Genomic DNA, 15888 nt, shown 5'->3' on the forward strand with positions numbered 1-15888 from the left:
TCCGGTGGCTCACCATTATTCACCATGTTTCCTCACTGCAGCTCTGCAAGCTGGCAAATTTCTCTCATTGTTGCCTTTATTTTGGCCTCTATCCTCTCTTCCATGAAGAGTATTGTTTCTTGTGCTCCCTGTCCAAGTCTAGCTTGTACCCTAGCATCTCCAGTACTACTGTTGCCGTACAGTGCATCAGCTTGCTGGTATCTGTGATGGTTGCTGTAGGTATTGTTGTAGGTATTGGTATCAGCGATGTTGAAGTCATGTGTCATGTGCTAATGCTGCTTTTGAAATGAGTACCTGATATGCCCAAGTCGAAGACAGCTAGATTAACAGTCATGAGCTCCGGAGGCTTCAACTTGGTCTTGCGTTTGATGGTCATAAAAATGACATATCCATTTCCTGTGGCAGACATGATACCTGTTTGAGAGAGAGAGAGAGAGAGAGAGAGAGATGGTTTTAAAGGCATCAATTACACAGGAGACATGTCCCCACCATTTAGTTTATCCCAACTACTTTGGGAAAGGTTTTTATGACCAATACGATTCTGTTGGTGTAATTAAGACAGAACACGCTTACTGAACATACAACATGTTGCTGCGCTGCCGTGCAGCCGTTCATGTGTGATGTAACAAGCTGTGGTTGAGACACAAACACCCCCCGGGAGACAATGCTACAGAGACTTCACTGCAATTCTCTTCAGTTCTGCGTATTTGACAGAAAGTGTGTGACGACCTGAATGTCAGCACAGACGACAAAAGGACTTGTTTGTGCTACCGCACAGTTTGCTGGAGCGTGCATGATGTGACCATGGAAATGTTACCGCACAAATTACTGTACGACATTTTGAATTCCACTTGTTCCCTGCGGTCGTTACAAAGGAACCTGGCTGCAGAGAGCTGATTCCAGAGCAGGAAACATTCAGTGGTTTTGATGCATTTCTTACTCACATCACTGACAAGTTTGAGAGCAACAATCAATCAAAAAAATGTAAATGACACAACAATGTCACAATGATAATTTGACATATTTGGAGAGTGAGTGAGTCAACAGATCTGATTGTTTCATCATCACAATTTTACTGCTGCTTCAAAACTCTGCAGAGAAGGGTTCTCTGACAAGAGGAAGAAAACAAGAAGGGGAAATTCAGCCTGATCTCTTTTATCCTTGACATGTTGGCTCTTACTCACATGCAAGAACACATGACTTCTTATTGACTTTCATGCTACTTTAACATACATCATGCAACACGCCAACATTGACATTTATCAGCAGTATGGCCCACTGAAGAAAGGAGTGACCATGCAGAACACATCTCTGTCCTGCAGGCATCTGTCACAGTTCTCTTTCTCTCATATTCTGATTGTATACATTTAGTAATTTGATCCGGAAGAAAACAAGAAAATACGATGAAACAGCAGCAGGTTTCACTTCTCTGCCAGTACACATGGTTCACCAGAGGTGGTTTGTGAGGAATTAGTTGACTTCACTATTATTTCAATATTTATTTGAATATTGTTTTTATAGCAATGAAATGTCCGTCCATCCATCCATCCATTTTCTTCCGCTTATCCTGTTAAGGGTCATAGGGGGTGGAGCCTATCCCAGCGGCTTTCGGGCAAGAGAAGCAGGGTTCACCCTGGACAGGTCACCAGTCCATCACAGGGCCAACACATAGAGACAGACAACCATTCACACTCACAGTCACACCTACGGTCAATTTACAGTATCAATCAGCTTCGTCCCCTCTTGATGTCTTTGGACTGTGGGAGGAAGCTGGAGTACCAGAGAGAACCCACACAGGAACAGGGAGAACATGGAGACTCCACACAGAAAGACCCCGTGCTCCAGCCGGGGCTCAAACCCGGAACCTTCTTGCTGTGAGGCAACAGTGCGGACCACTGCACCACCACTGCAATAAAATATCCATCCATCCATCGTCATCTTCCGCTTATTCCTACACATTAAGGGTCGCGGGGGGGCTGGAGCCTATCCCAGCGTCAACGGGCGAGAGACGGGGTTCACCCTGGACAGGTCGCCAGTCCATCGCAGGGCCAACATAGAGAGACGAACAACCATTCACACTCACATTCATACCTACGGTCAATTTAGAGAATCCAATCAGCCTAGTCCCCAATTGTATGTTTTTGGACTGTGGGAGGAAGCCGGAGTACCCGGAGAGAACCCACGCAGACACGGGGAGAACATGCAAACTCGAACCCGGAACCTTCTTGCTGTGAGGCCACAGTGCTGACCCCTGCACCACCGTGCAGCCCGCAATAAAATATGTTGCTCTTAATTTTATATTAGTTTGAGTGAATTACATCATGTTTGAAATGAATCCCTTCGAGGGTTATGATTAGTGAGTAGAAAATAAATTAACTGGTGCGGGGAGGAGAAAAACAAACTGTCAGACACCAAGAAATGCAGCTGGAAAGGTATCATACCACCTCATACCACAGTCACTTATCAAAGAAATTATATATTTCATTTCATTTATATTTCTGTGTATTTTAGAATAAAAATCAAACTTTTATTTTTCCAATACATGACTATTTGTCCAAGGAAAAAGTTGAGGGTTTGATTACTATCATTCCCCTCAGACAAGGTTCCTTGCAATGAAAAGGTCATTCATTACTCAAGGATATAGGACAGGCCATATATATATATATATACATATATATATATATATATATATATATATATATATATATATATATATATATATATATATACATATATATATGTATATATGTATATATATATATGAGTTTACAGTGGCAGAGAAAAAAATAGTCTGTTGACCGTCTCTGCAACTATGAGTACAAAGGCGCCATTAAACTAGCAAGTTTCAATACATTCATAACATTGTTTTTTAATCAAATGACTCAATGGGAGCTCAGTGTGGTCCGAGATGGATGATTTTCATTGGCTGTGTCCTGTTTTTCCTCAGTGGGCAGAATCTACTGATCATCCCGAGCTGCTGTGTCTGCCGCCTCTAGCGAATGCAGCTTACTCCGAAAATATTTTAGCAAGTTTATGAGCAGCCATTTATAAACTGACCTTGTATTGTGCTTCTAAATGGTTAAATTCTCCCTGAACATTCAGAGTACCTTTGATTGGTCCAGTATCTCCAGCTCTTAAATTTAGAAGAAGGTGAACAGGCTCTTTGATTGACACTACTGAAGTAGTTGTCTGGTTAACAGGAATTAATTTACACCTGACCCCCCCGTATTCCCACAGACTGTGGTATAAACTCAATTGAATCCTCTCACATATACTGAACACCTCGTTGCTCCTGATGGCCCTGCGATGGACTGGTGACCCGTCCAGGGTGAAGCCTGCCTCTCGGCCAATGTCAGCTGGGACAGGCTCCAGTCAGTGATGGGCTAAAAGGTCCATTACCGTTGTGTGGTACAACATTTGTCTTCTCCATTATGGTTTTAGTCTGAGACAGACAGGAAATGTGAATGTTTCTATTTGTATTCCAGTCTGCTGTTGAATGGTGCCGGTGGGTGTTGACAGCCTTACGTGATAATTTTGCCAAAAGCTTTTTCTTGTCATATTTAATCCACAGCAGTCAGAGAACAAGAGAAGCTGCTGCTCCTCAGCGTTTGTTTGACCTGTTTAAACGAATTCATCCTATGGAATTTAGTTGTTTCTTGTGAGATTAGAGACTAATCAGATTAGGATGCTGTTTCCTTTGACAAATTTGCATCTTTTTGATTCCCTGACAAGCAATTCCGGTAGCTGGAGGTTAAACTATCACTACAATTCAGTCTTGCTGTCTTTTCATGGATGTAAATAGAACTTTTGGCCCTGATTCATTTTTATCCATTTTTCCACACAACGGAAACAGCAAGGAAGTTTCAGTCGAAAGTAGAGACGAATGACATTAAGCCCCCAATGCTTTTATTTTGTTGATTTTAGCAGTCATCAATCAGTGGTAGAATCAAACGAATTGTACTCTTCTGCTTTTTAAACCCTTGTTCTAGTGCTGGCCTTTATGGTCCAGACAGCAGATTTACAAGAGGTTAAATGAAACCCTGTTTCAGTTTATGTCGTGATGTTAAGTTTAGAGTGTTGATATGGTTTGTGACCTTCCATTACAAGGGCATTTGGGGGTTTTGCAATGTTTCTTCCAGTGCTTCTTGTCAGATCCTGTTTTATTTTGTGGCAAATTCCCTCTCGTGTCATTTCCTTCAATTTCCTGTCCATTCTGTATTCCAGTGGCAGAACGGCAAACACACTCAGCATGACGATGTGAGACCATGGTGACGCACAAACAATTCGGAGAAACATTTTTTTTTTAAATTGTTGTTATTTTGTGTTCATTTCTTATGTACTTATTGTAGCAATGTACCATCCATCCATCCATTTTCTTCTGCTTATTCCTGTTAAGGGTCATGTGGGGGGGTGGAGCCTATCCCAGCGGCTCGGGCGAGAAGCACGATTCACCCTGGACAGGTCGGCAGTCCATTGCAGCCAACACATATAGACAGACAACCATTCACACTCACAGTCACACCTACAGTCAATTTAGAGTATCAATCAGCCTCGTCCCCTCTTGATGTCTTTGGACTGTGGGAGGAAGCTGGAGTACCAGAGAGAACCCACACAGGAACAGGGAGAACATGGAGACTCACACAGAAAGACCCCGTGCTCGAGCCGGGACTCGAACCTTCTTGCTGTGAGGCCACAGTGCTGACCACTGCACCACCGTGCAGCCCCTGTAGCGATGTACATAAAAAATACATTAAAAAAAATGGATAGATAGACAGATAAATACGTTTTCATCAGTGGTTTATCTCACTGGAACTACTTTCTCCATACTGAACAAGAGAAAATGTCATTATATCATATGCACTGCATCGCTAAATAGCAGATACAATTATGATCAAATCAATTTTAAGGTCAGGCATTCTTACATTAACGCCACAGAGGTTATTTTAATCATTTCAGCTGAGTGGCTGAAGGGACTGTAGATCTGATAACAGTGGAAGTCAAGCGTGAATGCATCCAAGAAGCAACAACCCCATTCAAACAAAGACATTACAATCCAAGCAACGCTTGTCATGAATCATTATCATCAATAATCCAGCTGCTGTTAATGAATTCAGTGGTCACTCAAACTAACACGTTCTTATCTTCCTCATAAATAAGGACAAATGCATTTGTGGCTACTTCGATTGCTCTTTTGTTCCGCTTTCACTTCAAATATAGCTACTGACGTAAGCTCTTCACTCCCTGAGGGAACAATGACGCCGATAGCGAAGATTTCCATCGTTAATGATTGCAAACTTTCAGGCCATCGAGTCAGTAGCACAGCAGTGTTGAAAAATTCAACATGCAGCGCTATTTGTTTAAAAATGTTAAAACGTATGAATCAATAACTTCTGTAAATGTCAGCGTTGTGAATGTGGTCAGCAATGTAATGGGATGGGAGTGATACTTCAGCAGTTGGTGCATTCAGACCGATCAACTCACTTGCGCTCAACTCATAAACTTACATTGTCTTTTGTTTGAACATTAAATTAGTAATCTATCAAGATTATTCCCAAGCAGACGTTGGGGTTAAAACAAATACATGTGTGGGACAGGAATAAAGAAATAGAAACCGGTTTGAGCACTTAGTTTTGTTACTTAGTAAACATCTCATTGGAATGGGGGGGGGGGGGGTATGACACTCAAATAAGAGGAAAATCAAATACAAGGCACTATTAGCAGTAATTCCATGATAATGAATAAATAGAAATCTGTGTTCATGAGCACTTGACCTTTGTCAAGACAACCCTGACAGCGGTGACGTATCAGCAGGCTTATTTGACAGCAGGATGTGAGTCTTGGACCCGTCACAATAAAAGGCCACTATCATGGGCACCTCCTTCGTGAAGAAAGGACTTTATTCTGCACAGGAAAGTGAACGTGACTATGCATGAGCACCACAGTGACACGCTTAGCTGTCAGACACATCTGGATCTAATTCTTGTTTTTAGCAATGAAAAAATCACGACTACATGAATACAAAATATCCATATTTACAGTATGCGGAGTCCTCACATATTTCAATCTTAAATCCAATAAATTCAGCAGATGATTAAATGTATTCATTTTTATTGGGTAGCAGTAGGTTTTTATTATTATTATTATTACTATAGCTACATTAGGGACTGCGCTATAGTTTATTGCACTTTTTTTTTTTTAAAGGAAGAAGAGAATCCTGCCCCTGAGGTGATGAAACAGAGCAGAACACAAGTGAAAGAATGGCTGCAGCGTTCTCCCACACCAATGTGACTGAGTGGAGGGTCAGTGTCATTCTTGGCAGCCATATCTTTTTTGGTTTTGGTGTTATCAGAGATGGTTTAGTGTCGGTATCAGGGGCCGTTTATCTCTGATCACTTTCACTCCTTGATTTCAAGACTTTATTAGATCCCTTAAGATCCGCAAGTCTCCAGGCAGTCTGGAACCGTTCCATTTCACTTCAGTCCTACAACTCAGCTGCTTTGGTGAGATATGCCTTGATAGCCAGACAGTTAAAGATAGGATGGCATCATCAATGATTCTATTGACACAAACACCAGGGTGCCGCAGTGTTTAGAGCCTGCAGGGTTAAGGCCACTCTGCTGATGCTGATGGAAGCTTCACAGTTGCCTAATACCTTAATGCTTCCATCAGTGTCATTTACGGCGATTTTATGTTGAAGCTAGCATGACACAAACTGGAGCCTGCAGCAGCAGCACTGACTGACTGATCTACAGTCTATGCATACACTCTACGAACCTTTCCAGGAAACGTTTAAATAAATGAGGCCGGCAGTGATGGGAGGAGGAGTACGAGAGAGCTGGAGCACCATGGGTAAGAGTTCTGTGGGAGGTTTGTCATCAAAGGACGAGCGGTGCATCTGGTTATCCATGCTGAGGGGTGTGTTGGGAAATGGCAGCTGTCATTTTTATTTGTGTATTGATGAATGAGTGAAAGCAACCATGCAGCAGGTCAGGTGTGTTTAGTCAGTCTGAGGTTGTTTCAGGCAAAAAAAAAAAAAAAGGGAAAATGGTCGCTATACATTAGTCTGTGTCACTACGCTGTTATACAACTCGCTTCCTCAGAATTGGATCCATTTAGCCTGCTAACATTTAGACGGTCAAGTATTATTTGTCCACATTCTCAACAGTTAGAAACCGAGTCCCTCACACGAATGGATCTTGCAACCCTTTTAGAATCCTCTGTGTTATGTTTAACTTCATGATTAGTGACATCATCAACCCAGGCAAACGTCGACACATATCACATGTCTCTTCCTGTCCCTATGTGTATTGTAAACAGGACGCAACTGTGGTCAGCTGTATAAAATACAACAATGGAAAAGAGGGACTGAAGTCATAAGAGGTCAGCATGGCTCAGAGGTAGAGCGGCCCCCTAGCAACCGGAGGGTTGCTGGGCGGAGCCTCACTTCCACTGGTCACCATGTCAAAGTGTCCTTAAGCAATATATTGAGCCTTGAATTGATCCTGATGGCCCTGCAACAGACCGATGACCCATCCAGGGTGAACCCAACCTCTCACCCATGTCAGCTGGGATAGGCTCAGCCCCCCTTAACAGATAAGCGGTATAGAAAATGGGTACATGGATGGAATAATTCATTGGTTGGAACAATGATGAGATGGAACAGTTCTTAAAAGTTACACAGATACTAGAGTGTCCCGACAGTGGCAACATTGACTGGTAGTTGATGCAAAGCAAGCACATCAACATTACTAGTAACATCAATCAAATTCTTGAAAGCAAAGTCAAACATGGACTGAATACACGGAATACTCAGAAGAGTAGAAACTATAAAAAAGGTCCTACCACGATTTCTATTTTTATACTACAAGAATTTCCAGTATTAATACCATGGTTGTATTTTAATGTTTGGAATAAAATGATCTCAAATCTTATTTGAACAACAAAACCAAAAAATCGTATGTAAGGCCTTATTACAACAGGGAGAAGGATTAGGCAGGCTCGATCCAAAGAATTACTTCCATGCAGCATAAGTCCTTATGATAATGAAGTAGATGAAAGGAAAAGCCTTTGCTAAATGGATTAATATCAGAAGAAGAAATAGCAACAGTATCAACTGGGACGTTATCATTTTTAGAAAACAGCATGGAAAAAACATACAGGGCAACGCCGAATTAGAAACAAACATATGCAAAACCCTTGAAGTAAACAGAGAATGTTTCTACGAGTGAGACATGAAGCATGACCCTGACTTCCTCCCAGACTGATAAAATCTCTTTTTATTAGATTAGATTTCCGGGCTGGTAAGTAACTGCTAGCATATTCAGTTATACTCAAAATGCACAATAGATTTGAAATAATAACCTAGAGATACGAATTGGACTGCATTGTTTTTTCAAAGTGCAAAGTTAACTTATAAAAGACTTCGAAGATGAAGAAGAAGATGCTGAAAATGACTCAATTCAGTACCTGATTCAAAACAGAAGTAAAGGAAAAAAACTCTTAAATATATACAAAATATTTCAAAAACTCAAAAGCAGAAGAGAGATGGAAAATTAGAAGTTGAGACGTCAGCCTAGGCATGTAAACTTCAAAATATCACAAGAGTACTGGAGGGAATTTGCTTGGAAATTGATCATGAGAAGTTTCTTGTTGTCATATACGCCTGGGAAATAATCCCGAGCAGGGGCCAGCTGCTACAAGGGACGAGGGGAAGCTGGAGCTGAATTTGTATTGAAGCAGAAAAGGTCGGGAGAGCTTTGGTGAAACTTTTTGACTTGGACTCCAAAGATAGAAAATATGTTGGGTTTATTGTTGGTTTATCTATTCAACTGAGTGTGTGAGGTCACCATGAAGCCATTTATTTTTAAATCAATTCAACTTGTTCGTAATTAACTGCATAAAATGTAAGATGAACTGAATTTATGCATGTAATTCCCTATAAAAAGAAACACTGCAATAAAGTGATTTTAAGAAACATACCGTATGTGAGGCGTACGAGGAGCAAGTGTGGATATGGAGAGGAAAAAGGTGCACTCAGCCTTCTGTGTGTTTTCTAAAACGACGAGCATCTCATTGATTTTTACAAGGCAGCAGCTTTCAGTAACACGACCTCTTCTAATTGAGACGGGAGCTTGAGGAGCAGACACCTCACTGCTTCTTCATGGCCTTTATCGTTCCATATCATCAACAACAGTTCTGCTACATCCCTCTTTTTTTATCAGTTATTTCTTATTTAAATGAGCTTCTGTCGGAGTGGCGGTTGTTAATTCTCCACAGCTGAGGAAATATTTACGCCGGGAAACATATGACACAAATCGTTATAATTGCTCTGCAGTGGAGAGCAGCCGGCAAAACATCACTGATTCCTGATAATGAGCTCGACTGGAAATGAACCACTTTTTATCCAATCAGTGCTCATGGTACCTGTGGTCAGTTGAACTGCTTAGTGGGGGACTGAGAGATGGCTTCAAGGTCCACTTTAATCCACATTGGTGTTGTTCTGGTGCCAGTATGGGAAATGTGAAATCCAATACTGCAAAAACTCAAGCCAGTACACCGATCAAGGCACTATTCTGGGGTAATAACACCCAAAAACACGATGGCTTCATTTCTTGCTTGTTTGTCTAAAATTATGTCAGCAGATCATTGTTGAGCTCCTCCTTTTTTCTCACGTGAATATGTCATGACCATTGAGTGCGAAGTGTTGGTGGCTCCAGATGCATGTAAGGCAAAACCAAACACGGTGGTGAGAGAGTAAACCACGAGTGGTAAAACAGCAATGGTGGAAAAGGCAGCCTTCTTGTTTATTTTCCTCACAAAAAATGAAGGAAAAACACAGCATAAAACAAACTCCTGAACGTAGAAGTCCAGTGGATACATGCATGGAGACACCGACTCTCAGTGTTAATGCAGAATGTCTTTTACTATGTAACTGTATGTGTTATTTGATTAAAACAAAGGCAAATATCCAGGGCGGTGCAGTGGTGCAGTGGTCAGCACTGTCGCCTCACAGCAAGAAGGTTCTGGGTTTGAGGCCCACCTGCAGCACGGGGTCTTTCTGTGTGAGTCTGCATGTTCTCCCTGTTCCTGTGTGGGTTCTCTCTGGTACTCCAGCTTCCTCCCACAGTCCAAAGACCTCAAGAGGGACCAGGTTAATCCAGACTCTAAATTGACCGTAGGTGTGACTGTGAGAGCCAATGGTTGTCTGTCTCTATGTGTTGGCCCTGCGATGGACTGGTGACCCCTCCAGGGTGAACCCTGCGTCTCTTGCCCGAAAGCCGCTGGGATAGGCTCCACCCTCTGCGACCCTTAACAGGATAAGCGCAAGAAAATAGATGGACGGATGGATGGTAAGGCAAATATAGTTCAAAATGACTTTTGGTTGTCTCTGTTTCTTCCTACTGTGGGCGCATTCTTTCATCCTTCTTTCATAGAGGAGGATGGTAAATTCCCAGGACTGAGTTGTTCTGGAATGCAGCAGAAGATGAAAAAAATGTGTCCTTTTCTCATCTTCCAGTAGATTTAACCTCCAGGCACACGACAACAATAAAGCCTGTTTGTCTTCCTACAATCTTACGTCTCCACCATGATCTGACTCCCTGTGCACCTCAACAGCAGCCAGAAAGCACACTAAGACCTGTTCTCTCTTCCAGTTTTCTAGAAAACATGAATGTGTCATGGGGTAAACAACAATTAACTTTTCAGCCGTAAATGTACTGTCAGCTGCTTCCCATTTTACCAGCTCAATAAACATACTTTTCATTGCTGAATAAACCTGATTCATTCCACTTATTTATGACAGCACTTGAAGTTCAATCCCAAATGAAATTAATAAACAACATAATGAAGTAACTGTTTGTCTCAGCTCCACGCGCTCATATGATGCATTGCTCTAGAAACTCAGTAATGGGAAATAGAGGATCTGGGCCAAGACTGGGCTTGTAGACATTCCCATGAGGCCAAGTGGGAAAAGTTTCATAAAAATATAAAAACAAACAAGGAAATTGAATTGAAAAAAATCAATTGATAAAAGTGTGGATCGTGTCATGCTGCCTCTTGCTCACTCATTGTTTTCATTTCACCATGATGTTACATCAGATTCTCTTTCAAGGAAGCAGAGGCATAATGCACATCCTACAACTACAACAATAAAATAACACAAATGGAATGGAATGATGAAACCTACGGATCTCCATCCCACTCCTCCTCTTGAGACAACTCAAAACTTAACAGCTTTGGGTTTAAGCGTCTTAATCTAATTAGTCGCATTTTGATCTCATATCTGCTTAAGGTCCCTCAATAAAGAATTTGAATTCTAGGACATTAGAAAATTGTAGTGCATGACGAATCAAATGAGTACACTGAGAGGAGAAGATTTGACATCCGCGTTTCTATTGGTGATTGAATAAAACCTCAGTCTCAAACGGAGTCTCAAACAGGCGCTTTGACCAGCGACGCACGTGTGAAGTGACGAGCCACTGCCTGGTACGTCAAGAGAGGAAATGAATGCTACCTGCTTACAGTGGCTGCATTAGCGTTACAGAGACTGGTCCATTGGGTTCATTTGGGGTTGATGTAATCCTTGCTGTTTTGCCTGCTCAGCCTCCTGCTATCTCAAAGTTTTCACCCTCTGACTTGCTAGAGGTGTCCAGGGTCCCTCCACCCTATCTGGAGGTCTTTAAGTCCTAACTACACTCTTGTATCTCAAGGCCTTTAACACCTTTGTACAAAAACATTTCCTGACTTTTCAGTACCATTCATATTTGGATTAACATTAATATTAATTAATTAATATTTAAAAATAAGAAGAAAAAACCTTATCATGAAGTCTTGCTGTACGTAGACTTAAAAGTAGAAAAATGCGGAAAACCACGAAGAAGAAAACTCTTTCCTGTTTGAAAAAAAAAATACAGTATACCTTATTTATTCATCCAGCATCTGCAACAACCACGCCACAGCATACCAGAAGAAGATTGACGGATCTGTACAAGATCCTTACCATCCCATGGTGGTTCCGTTTACATCCCAAAATACAGACATTTAGGGTGAATAGCCATCACTTTTCAAAATGTTTCTCTTCATTGGCTTTGGCTCTTCCCAACTCCCTCTCTCTCTCTCTCTCTTCTCTTCTCGCTCAGCATCACTGCATATCCTGCCGATGCCACAGCCATAGCCTGACATCACCTCCCTAGGAATGTCATATTGCAGACCCAAGAAGCTGTGTCTGGTCATCCATCTTGTAACAACGCATTTCATCCCCCCTCTAGTCAGAACCCTGGTCTGTAATTGCAGTGACCCTGCCAGACAACCATCGATGGTGTAGCTTAATCCGTCTTGAAACTTCAAAATGACGAGACGGACCATCTCTTGAAATCAGCCATCACGTTAATGAATGAAAAAGGCTTTACATGTCTTCCGACTATGAGAGAAACCTTGGTTGCTAACAACAGCTAGGCTAGCTTGTCATCTCTATGGAATCAGGAAAAATTACCCTAGACTTAAATTACCCTAGAGCGCTAAGGGTAATGAAGTCTACAAAGATGTAACAGTAAACCTCGAAATGAACCGCTGCATTTGAAATCTATGATCAAATATCGAATGAACAGTCGCGTCCTCTCTGAGCTCAGTGTTTCACATTAACTGTGTTATCCATGATATGAACTTAGACAGCATTATTCATTCTTAATTTATAAATACTTATGAGATAAGTATTCTCCGAAAATGTAGTAACAACAGTATAAGTACAAATGCTCACCTACTAGGGTCCACGATGAGTTCACATAGTTTGAAGTCCACTTCGCGAGGTAAACTTGAAGGGCCCTGTTTTAAGCGTGGTCATGCTCAGTGGAGCACGCGCATCGTTACTAGTAACAAGCCTATTAATTTAAGGGCTGCATCATTAAAGGAAACATCAGCCACAAACTCCTCCCAGATCTGCCTCCCCTCCAATGGCTTGAGGGGATGCCTGCTGCTTCATGGACATAAGACACGCGTGTGCCTCCACCTGGCACATAAGGAGGTCAGTTTCTCTGGGGTTCAAATGCGTCGCCACTGAAAAAGACACACGTCAAGTCCTGGGGCACCCTGGGCTTTAAAGGGAGTGACATGGGGTGCTCTGATTGGTTAGAGTGATGTTACAACCCAAACATACCCGTGAACAATTAGGTGTGACGATGCTGCACCTTGCGCCGTGGTTAGCGCTCCGATTACATGGCCTCTAAATACCAAAGTGAGACTAAACAGGCCCCGAATGCAGGGCGCACACAAAGCGTCATCCGCCAACCGCCTGATGCCATAGATCGCCAAAATAAGGCCAAAGGTATGTTTTCTTTAATACTGGTACAAGTACTCTCCCTTCATTATACTAGTGATGTGTTTTTATTCATTTTTTGTCTTTTTGTTTGGAACTAAATATTTTATCCATCATTAAGGACTGTGAAATATTTCACTATATGGTGAACTATACTGCAGTTGAATTTATAGTGAATATTGTAGATCCTGTTTATCACAGTAATTTAATAGTCACAGTAATCAAAGACCATGCTATAAAAGTAGGTCTGATGTAGCAAACACACAACTACTGCAGTTTATGTGAAGGTTTTTTTGTTTTGTTCTGTCAGAACATTTCATGGTTTCATTGGGGAGAGACGGCTGAGAGAAAGGGAGACAGGAAATGACTCGCAGTAAATGAGCCAGAAGGGAATTGAGCTGGGGACTTGCTCAGGACATTTGTACCCATGTGATGTACGTCCTAACTCCTTGGGTATCTGGTCAGGCACATGTGTCTCTTTTGATACTACAAATATAGTGGATAACTGACAGATGTAGTGGCGTACAACACAGCAGTCCTTTATGAAAACTTACAATGTCCATTTTTTTCTACTGAATCTCTTTGAGAGAAGCCGTTTGATTATCATGCAGGGAAATGAGAGAATCATTAAGAGGAATTGATCATGCTGGAGGGGGACAATTGCGATGGAATTGGTTAGCTGGAACTGGTTCTAACTCAGAACCGGTTTCCGATTCCCATCCCTATCTCAGTGTAACCCAGCACCACAATATCTTCCTATTCTTGAAAAGAGGTGTTTCACATAAAGGTCCCATACATTTGGTAATTTGTGGCTATATGCCACTGGAACAACTGCCAGTGTTTGATTTTTTTCGGTGGAATAATCTATTTTTTTTTTTATATTGTAGAACCACAGCAGACTCAAACATGCTTGTTGTTTCCATGTACTTATTAAGCAAATTTTAACACTGAAAGTGTCACGATAAAGGAGATGCTAATTAGGTGTGTTTACAATAACAAAGAATAGAAAATACTTTGTTAATCAACCCCAGAGGGGAACTTGAGAGCCGCCCTGTAGATGAGACAAACAGGAAAGTATAACAAGAAACACTAAACACGTGTCAAGCTGGGCTGGAATTTCACACCTGCCATGTGCCAAGTGTGGATGGTTTTGGCCACTGTTGGGTGGATTTAATAAAGCAGCTAGGTTACAGTTGAGTCATTCCATGAGAAAATCTGCTCAACAGCTGCTGACATGTACAAACTCCGCCTCCTCCTAAGGACCACACCTGTGCAGAGTGGTCATATGTGTGTGCCGTATCTGGTCTGCCTCCTGCCAGTATAACCAGTACAAATCTAAGAAGAAAACCAGAGTGCACTATTGGGATGCCTCCCTGGCCATGTGGCGTTACGCTCTCCCTCTCTCCCTCTCTCTCTCCCTCTCTCCCACATTCACATCTGCGCTCATTTGTCTCTGCCACCTTCTAGCTTGTAGTCATGCCAACTTCAGGAGAGGTCTCACTGCCTCCAATTCAAAACTTACACATTTTAAAGTTGAATGTTTGTCTCTACATTGCTTTATAAAGTGCTGAGCACACACCATTAAACAAAGGATTTCATGGTGCGTTCAGGCATTCCTCGTAAACTCTGAGGTCTACATCACTCAAGCAACGCATGCGAAACCTAATGGTGCATTCTGGTTCACCTGGTAACTCTGAAATCTGTACTTGAAATGGCCATGAGGTTTATTCAAATGTTACTTTCCTTTGCTGAAACACTTTCTTCTCCCAATACAGTCTATTCCATAATCACAGAGCAAAGCAAAATCATATATTGCAAGCATCAAAAAGCATTGGATTTGTTCTGGCTGATATTGTGTTATTAGAAGGAAAGTCAATTTTTACCTCACTTATCTAATTTCCACTGAAATCCCAGTAAATCCTAGCGATTTTGGTGATTCAGTATCGGGATGTTTCCCTAAGTCTGTAGAAAATGATGCGTAGGCAAGATGTCTCTGCAGCATTTGACAATTAGCCTTTATTATTATTATTGCACCATCCTGTGATTTGAAAATCGCCGAAACGCCATTCTGACATTCTGATAAAATTTCAATAATTTGTGCAGCTCTGTTTTAAAATGCATATCAACTGATACTGATGGAAACCCAACCACAGACGAAGGACAGCGCGGTGCTCACTTGTGGACATGGACGGAGGTCCAACTGTGATACAGTTAGCATTAATCTCAATGATTTAGCTGATAGTGTCATGTGGAGATGTTGGACCAGAATGCAGAACAATTCTGCCAGTGGAAAATCATTCCCATCATGAGTTATTTCCACTCCACGCGCAGAAAATGTTGACCCACTCACACACAGTCACTGGGCTGTGTGAGAGGGAGATGAACGGACAGTTTACAATAAGAGGGCTCGGCTATGCGCTTTAGTGTTGCTGCACAGTAGAATATGTGCTGCTTATCTTTGTATCTCGACAATATTCACACCTCTACAAGACTGACGATGGGACCTTGTGGGTAATTAGGGTTAGAATGGTGATTTATGGACACATAAGAATAGCTGGGTCAAAGATGGCCAGCTTTTT

The 15888-nt window shown here is 41.8% G+C and overlaps 1 protein-coding gene across 1 annotated transcript in view; it reads right to left on the reverse strand.

The window, feature by feature from the left end:
• opn5 (opsin 5) overlaps positions 1–15888 on the reverse strand; it is a 57773-nt gene that overhangs the window by 26336 nt on the left and 15549 nt on the right. The window contains exon 3 of the mRNA XM_086190238.1: positions 295–414. Within this exon, the coding sequence (XP_086046364.1) occupies positions 295–414 (120 nt within the window). The remainder of the gene's footprint in view (positions 1–294; positions 415–15888) is intronic.

This window comes from Aulostomus chinensis, chromosome 20 (genome assembly GCF_037954235.1).
Source record: "Aulostomus chinensis isolate RoL2024-O1b breed Wild chromosome 20, RoL_Achi_v1.0, whole genome shotgun sequence".
In the NCBI taxonomy this organism is placed as follows: Eukaryota; Metazoa; Chordata; class Actinopteri; order Syngnathiformes; family Aulostomidae; genus Aulostomus; species Aulostomus chinensis.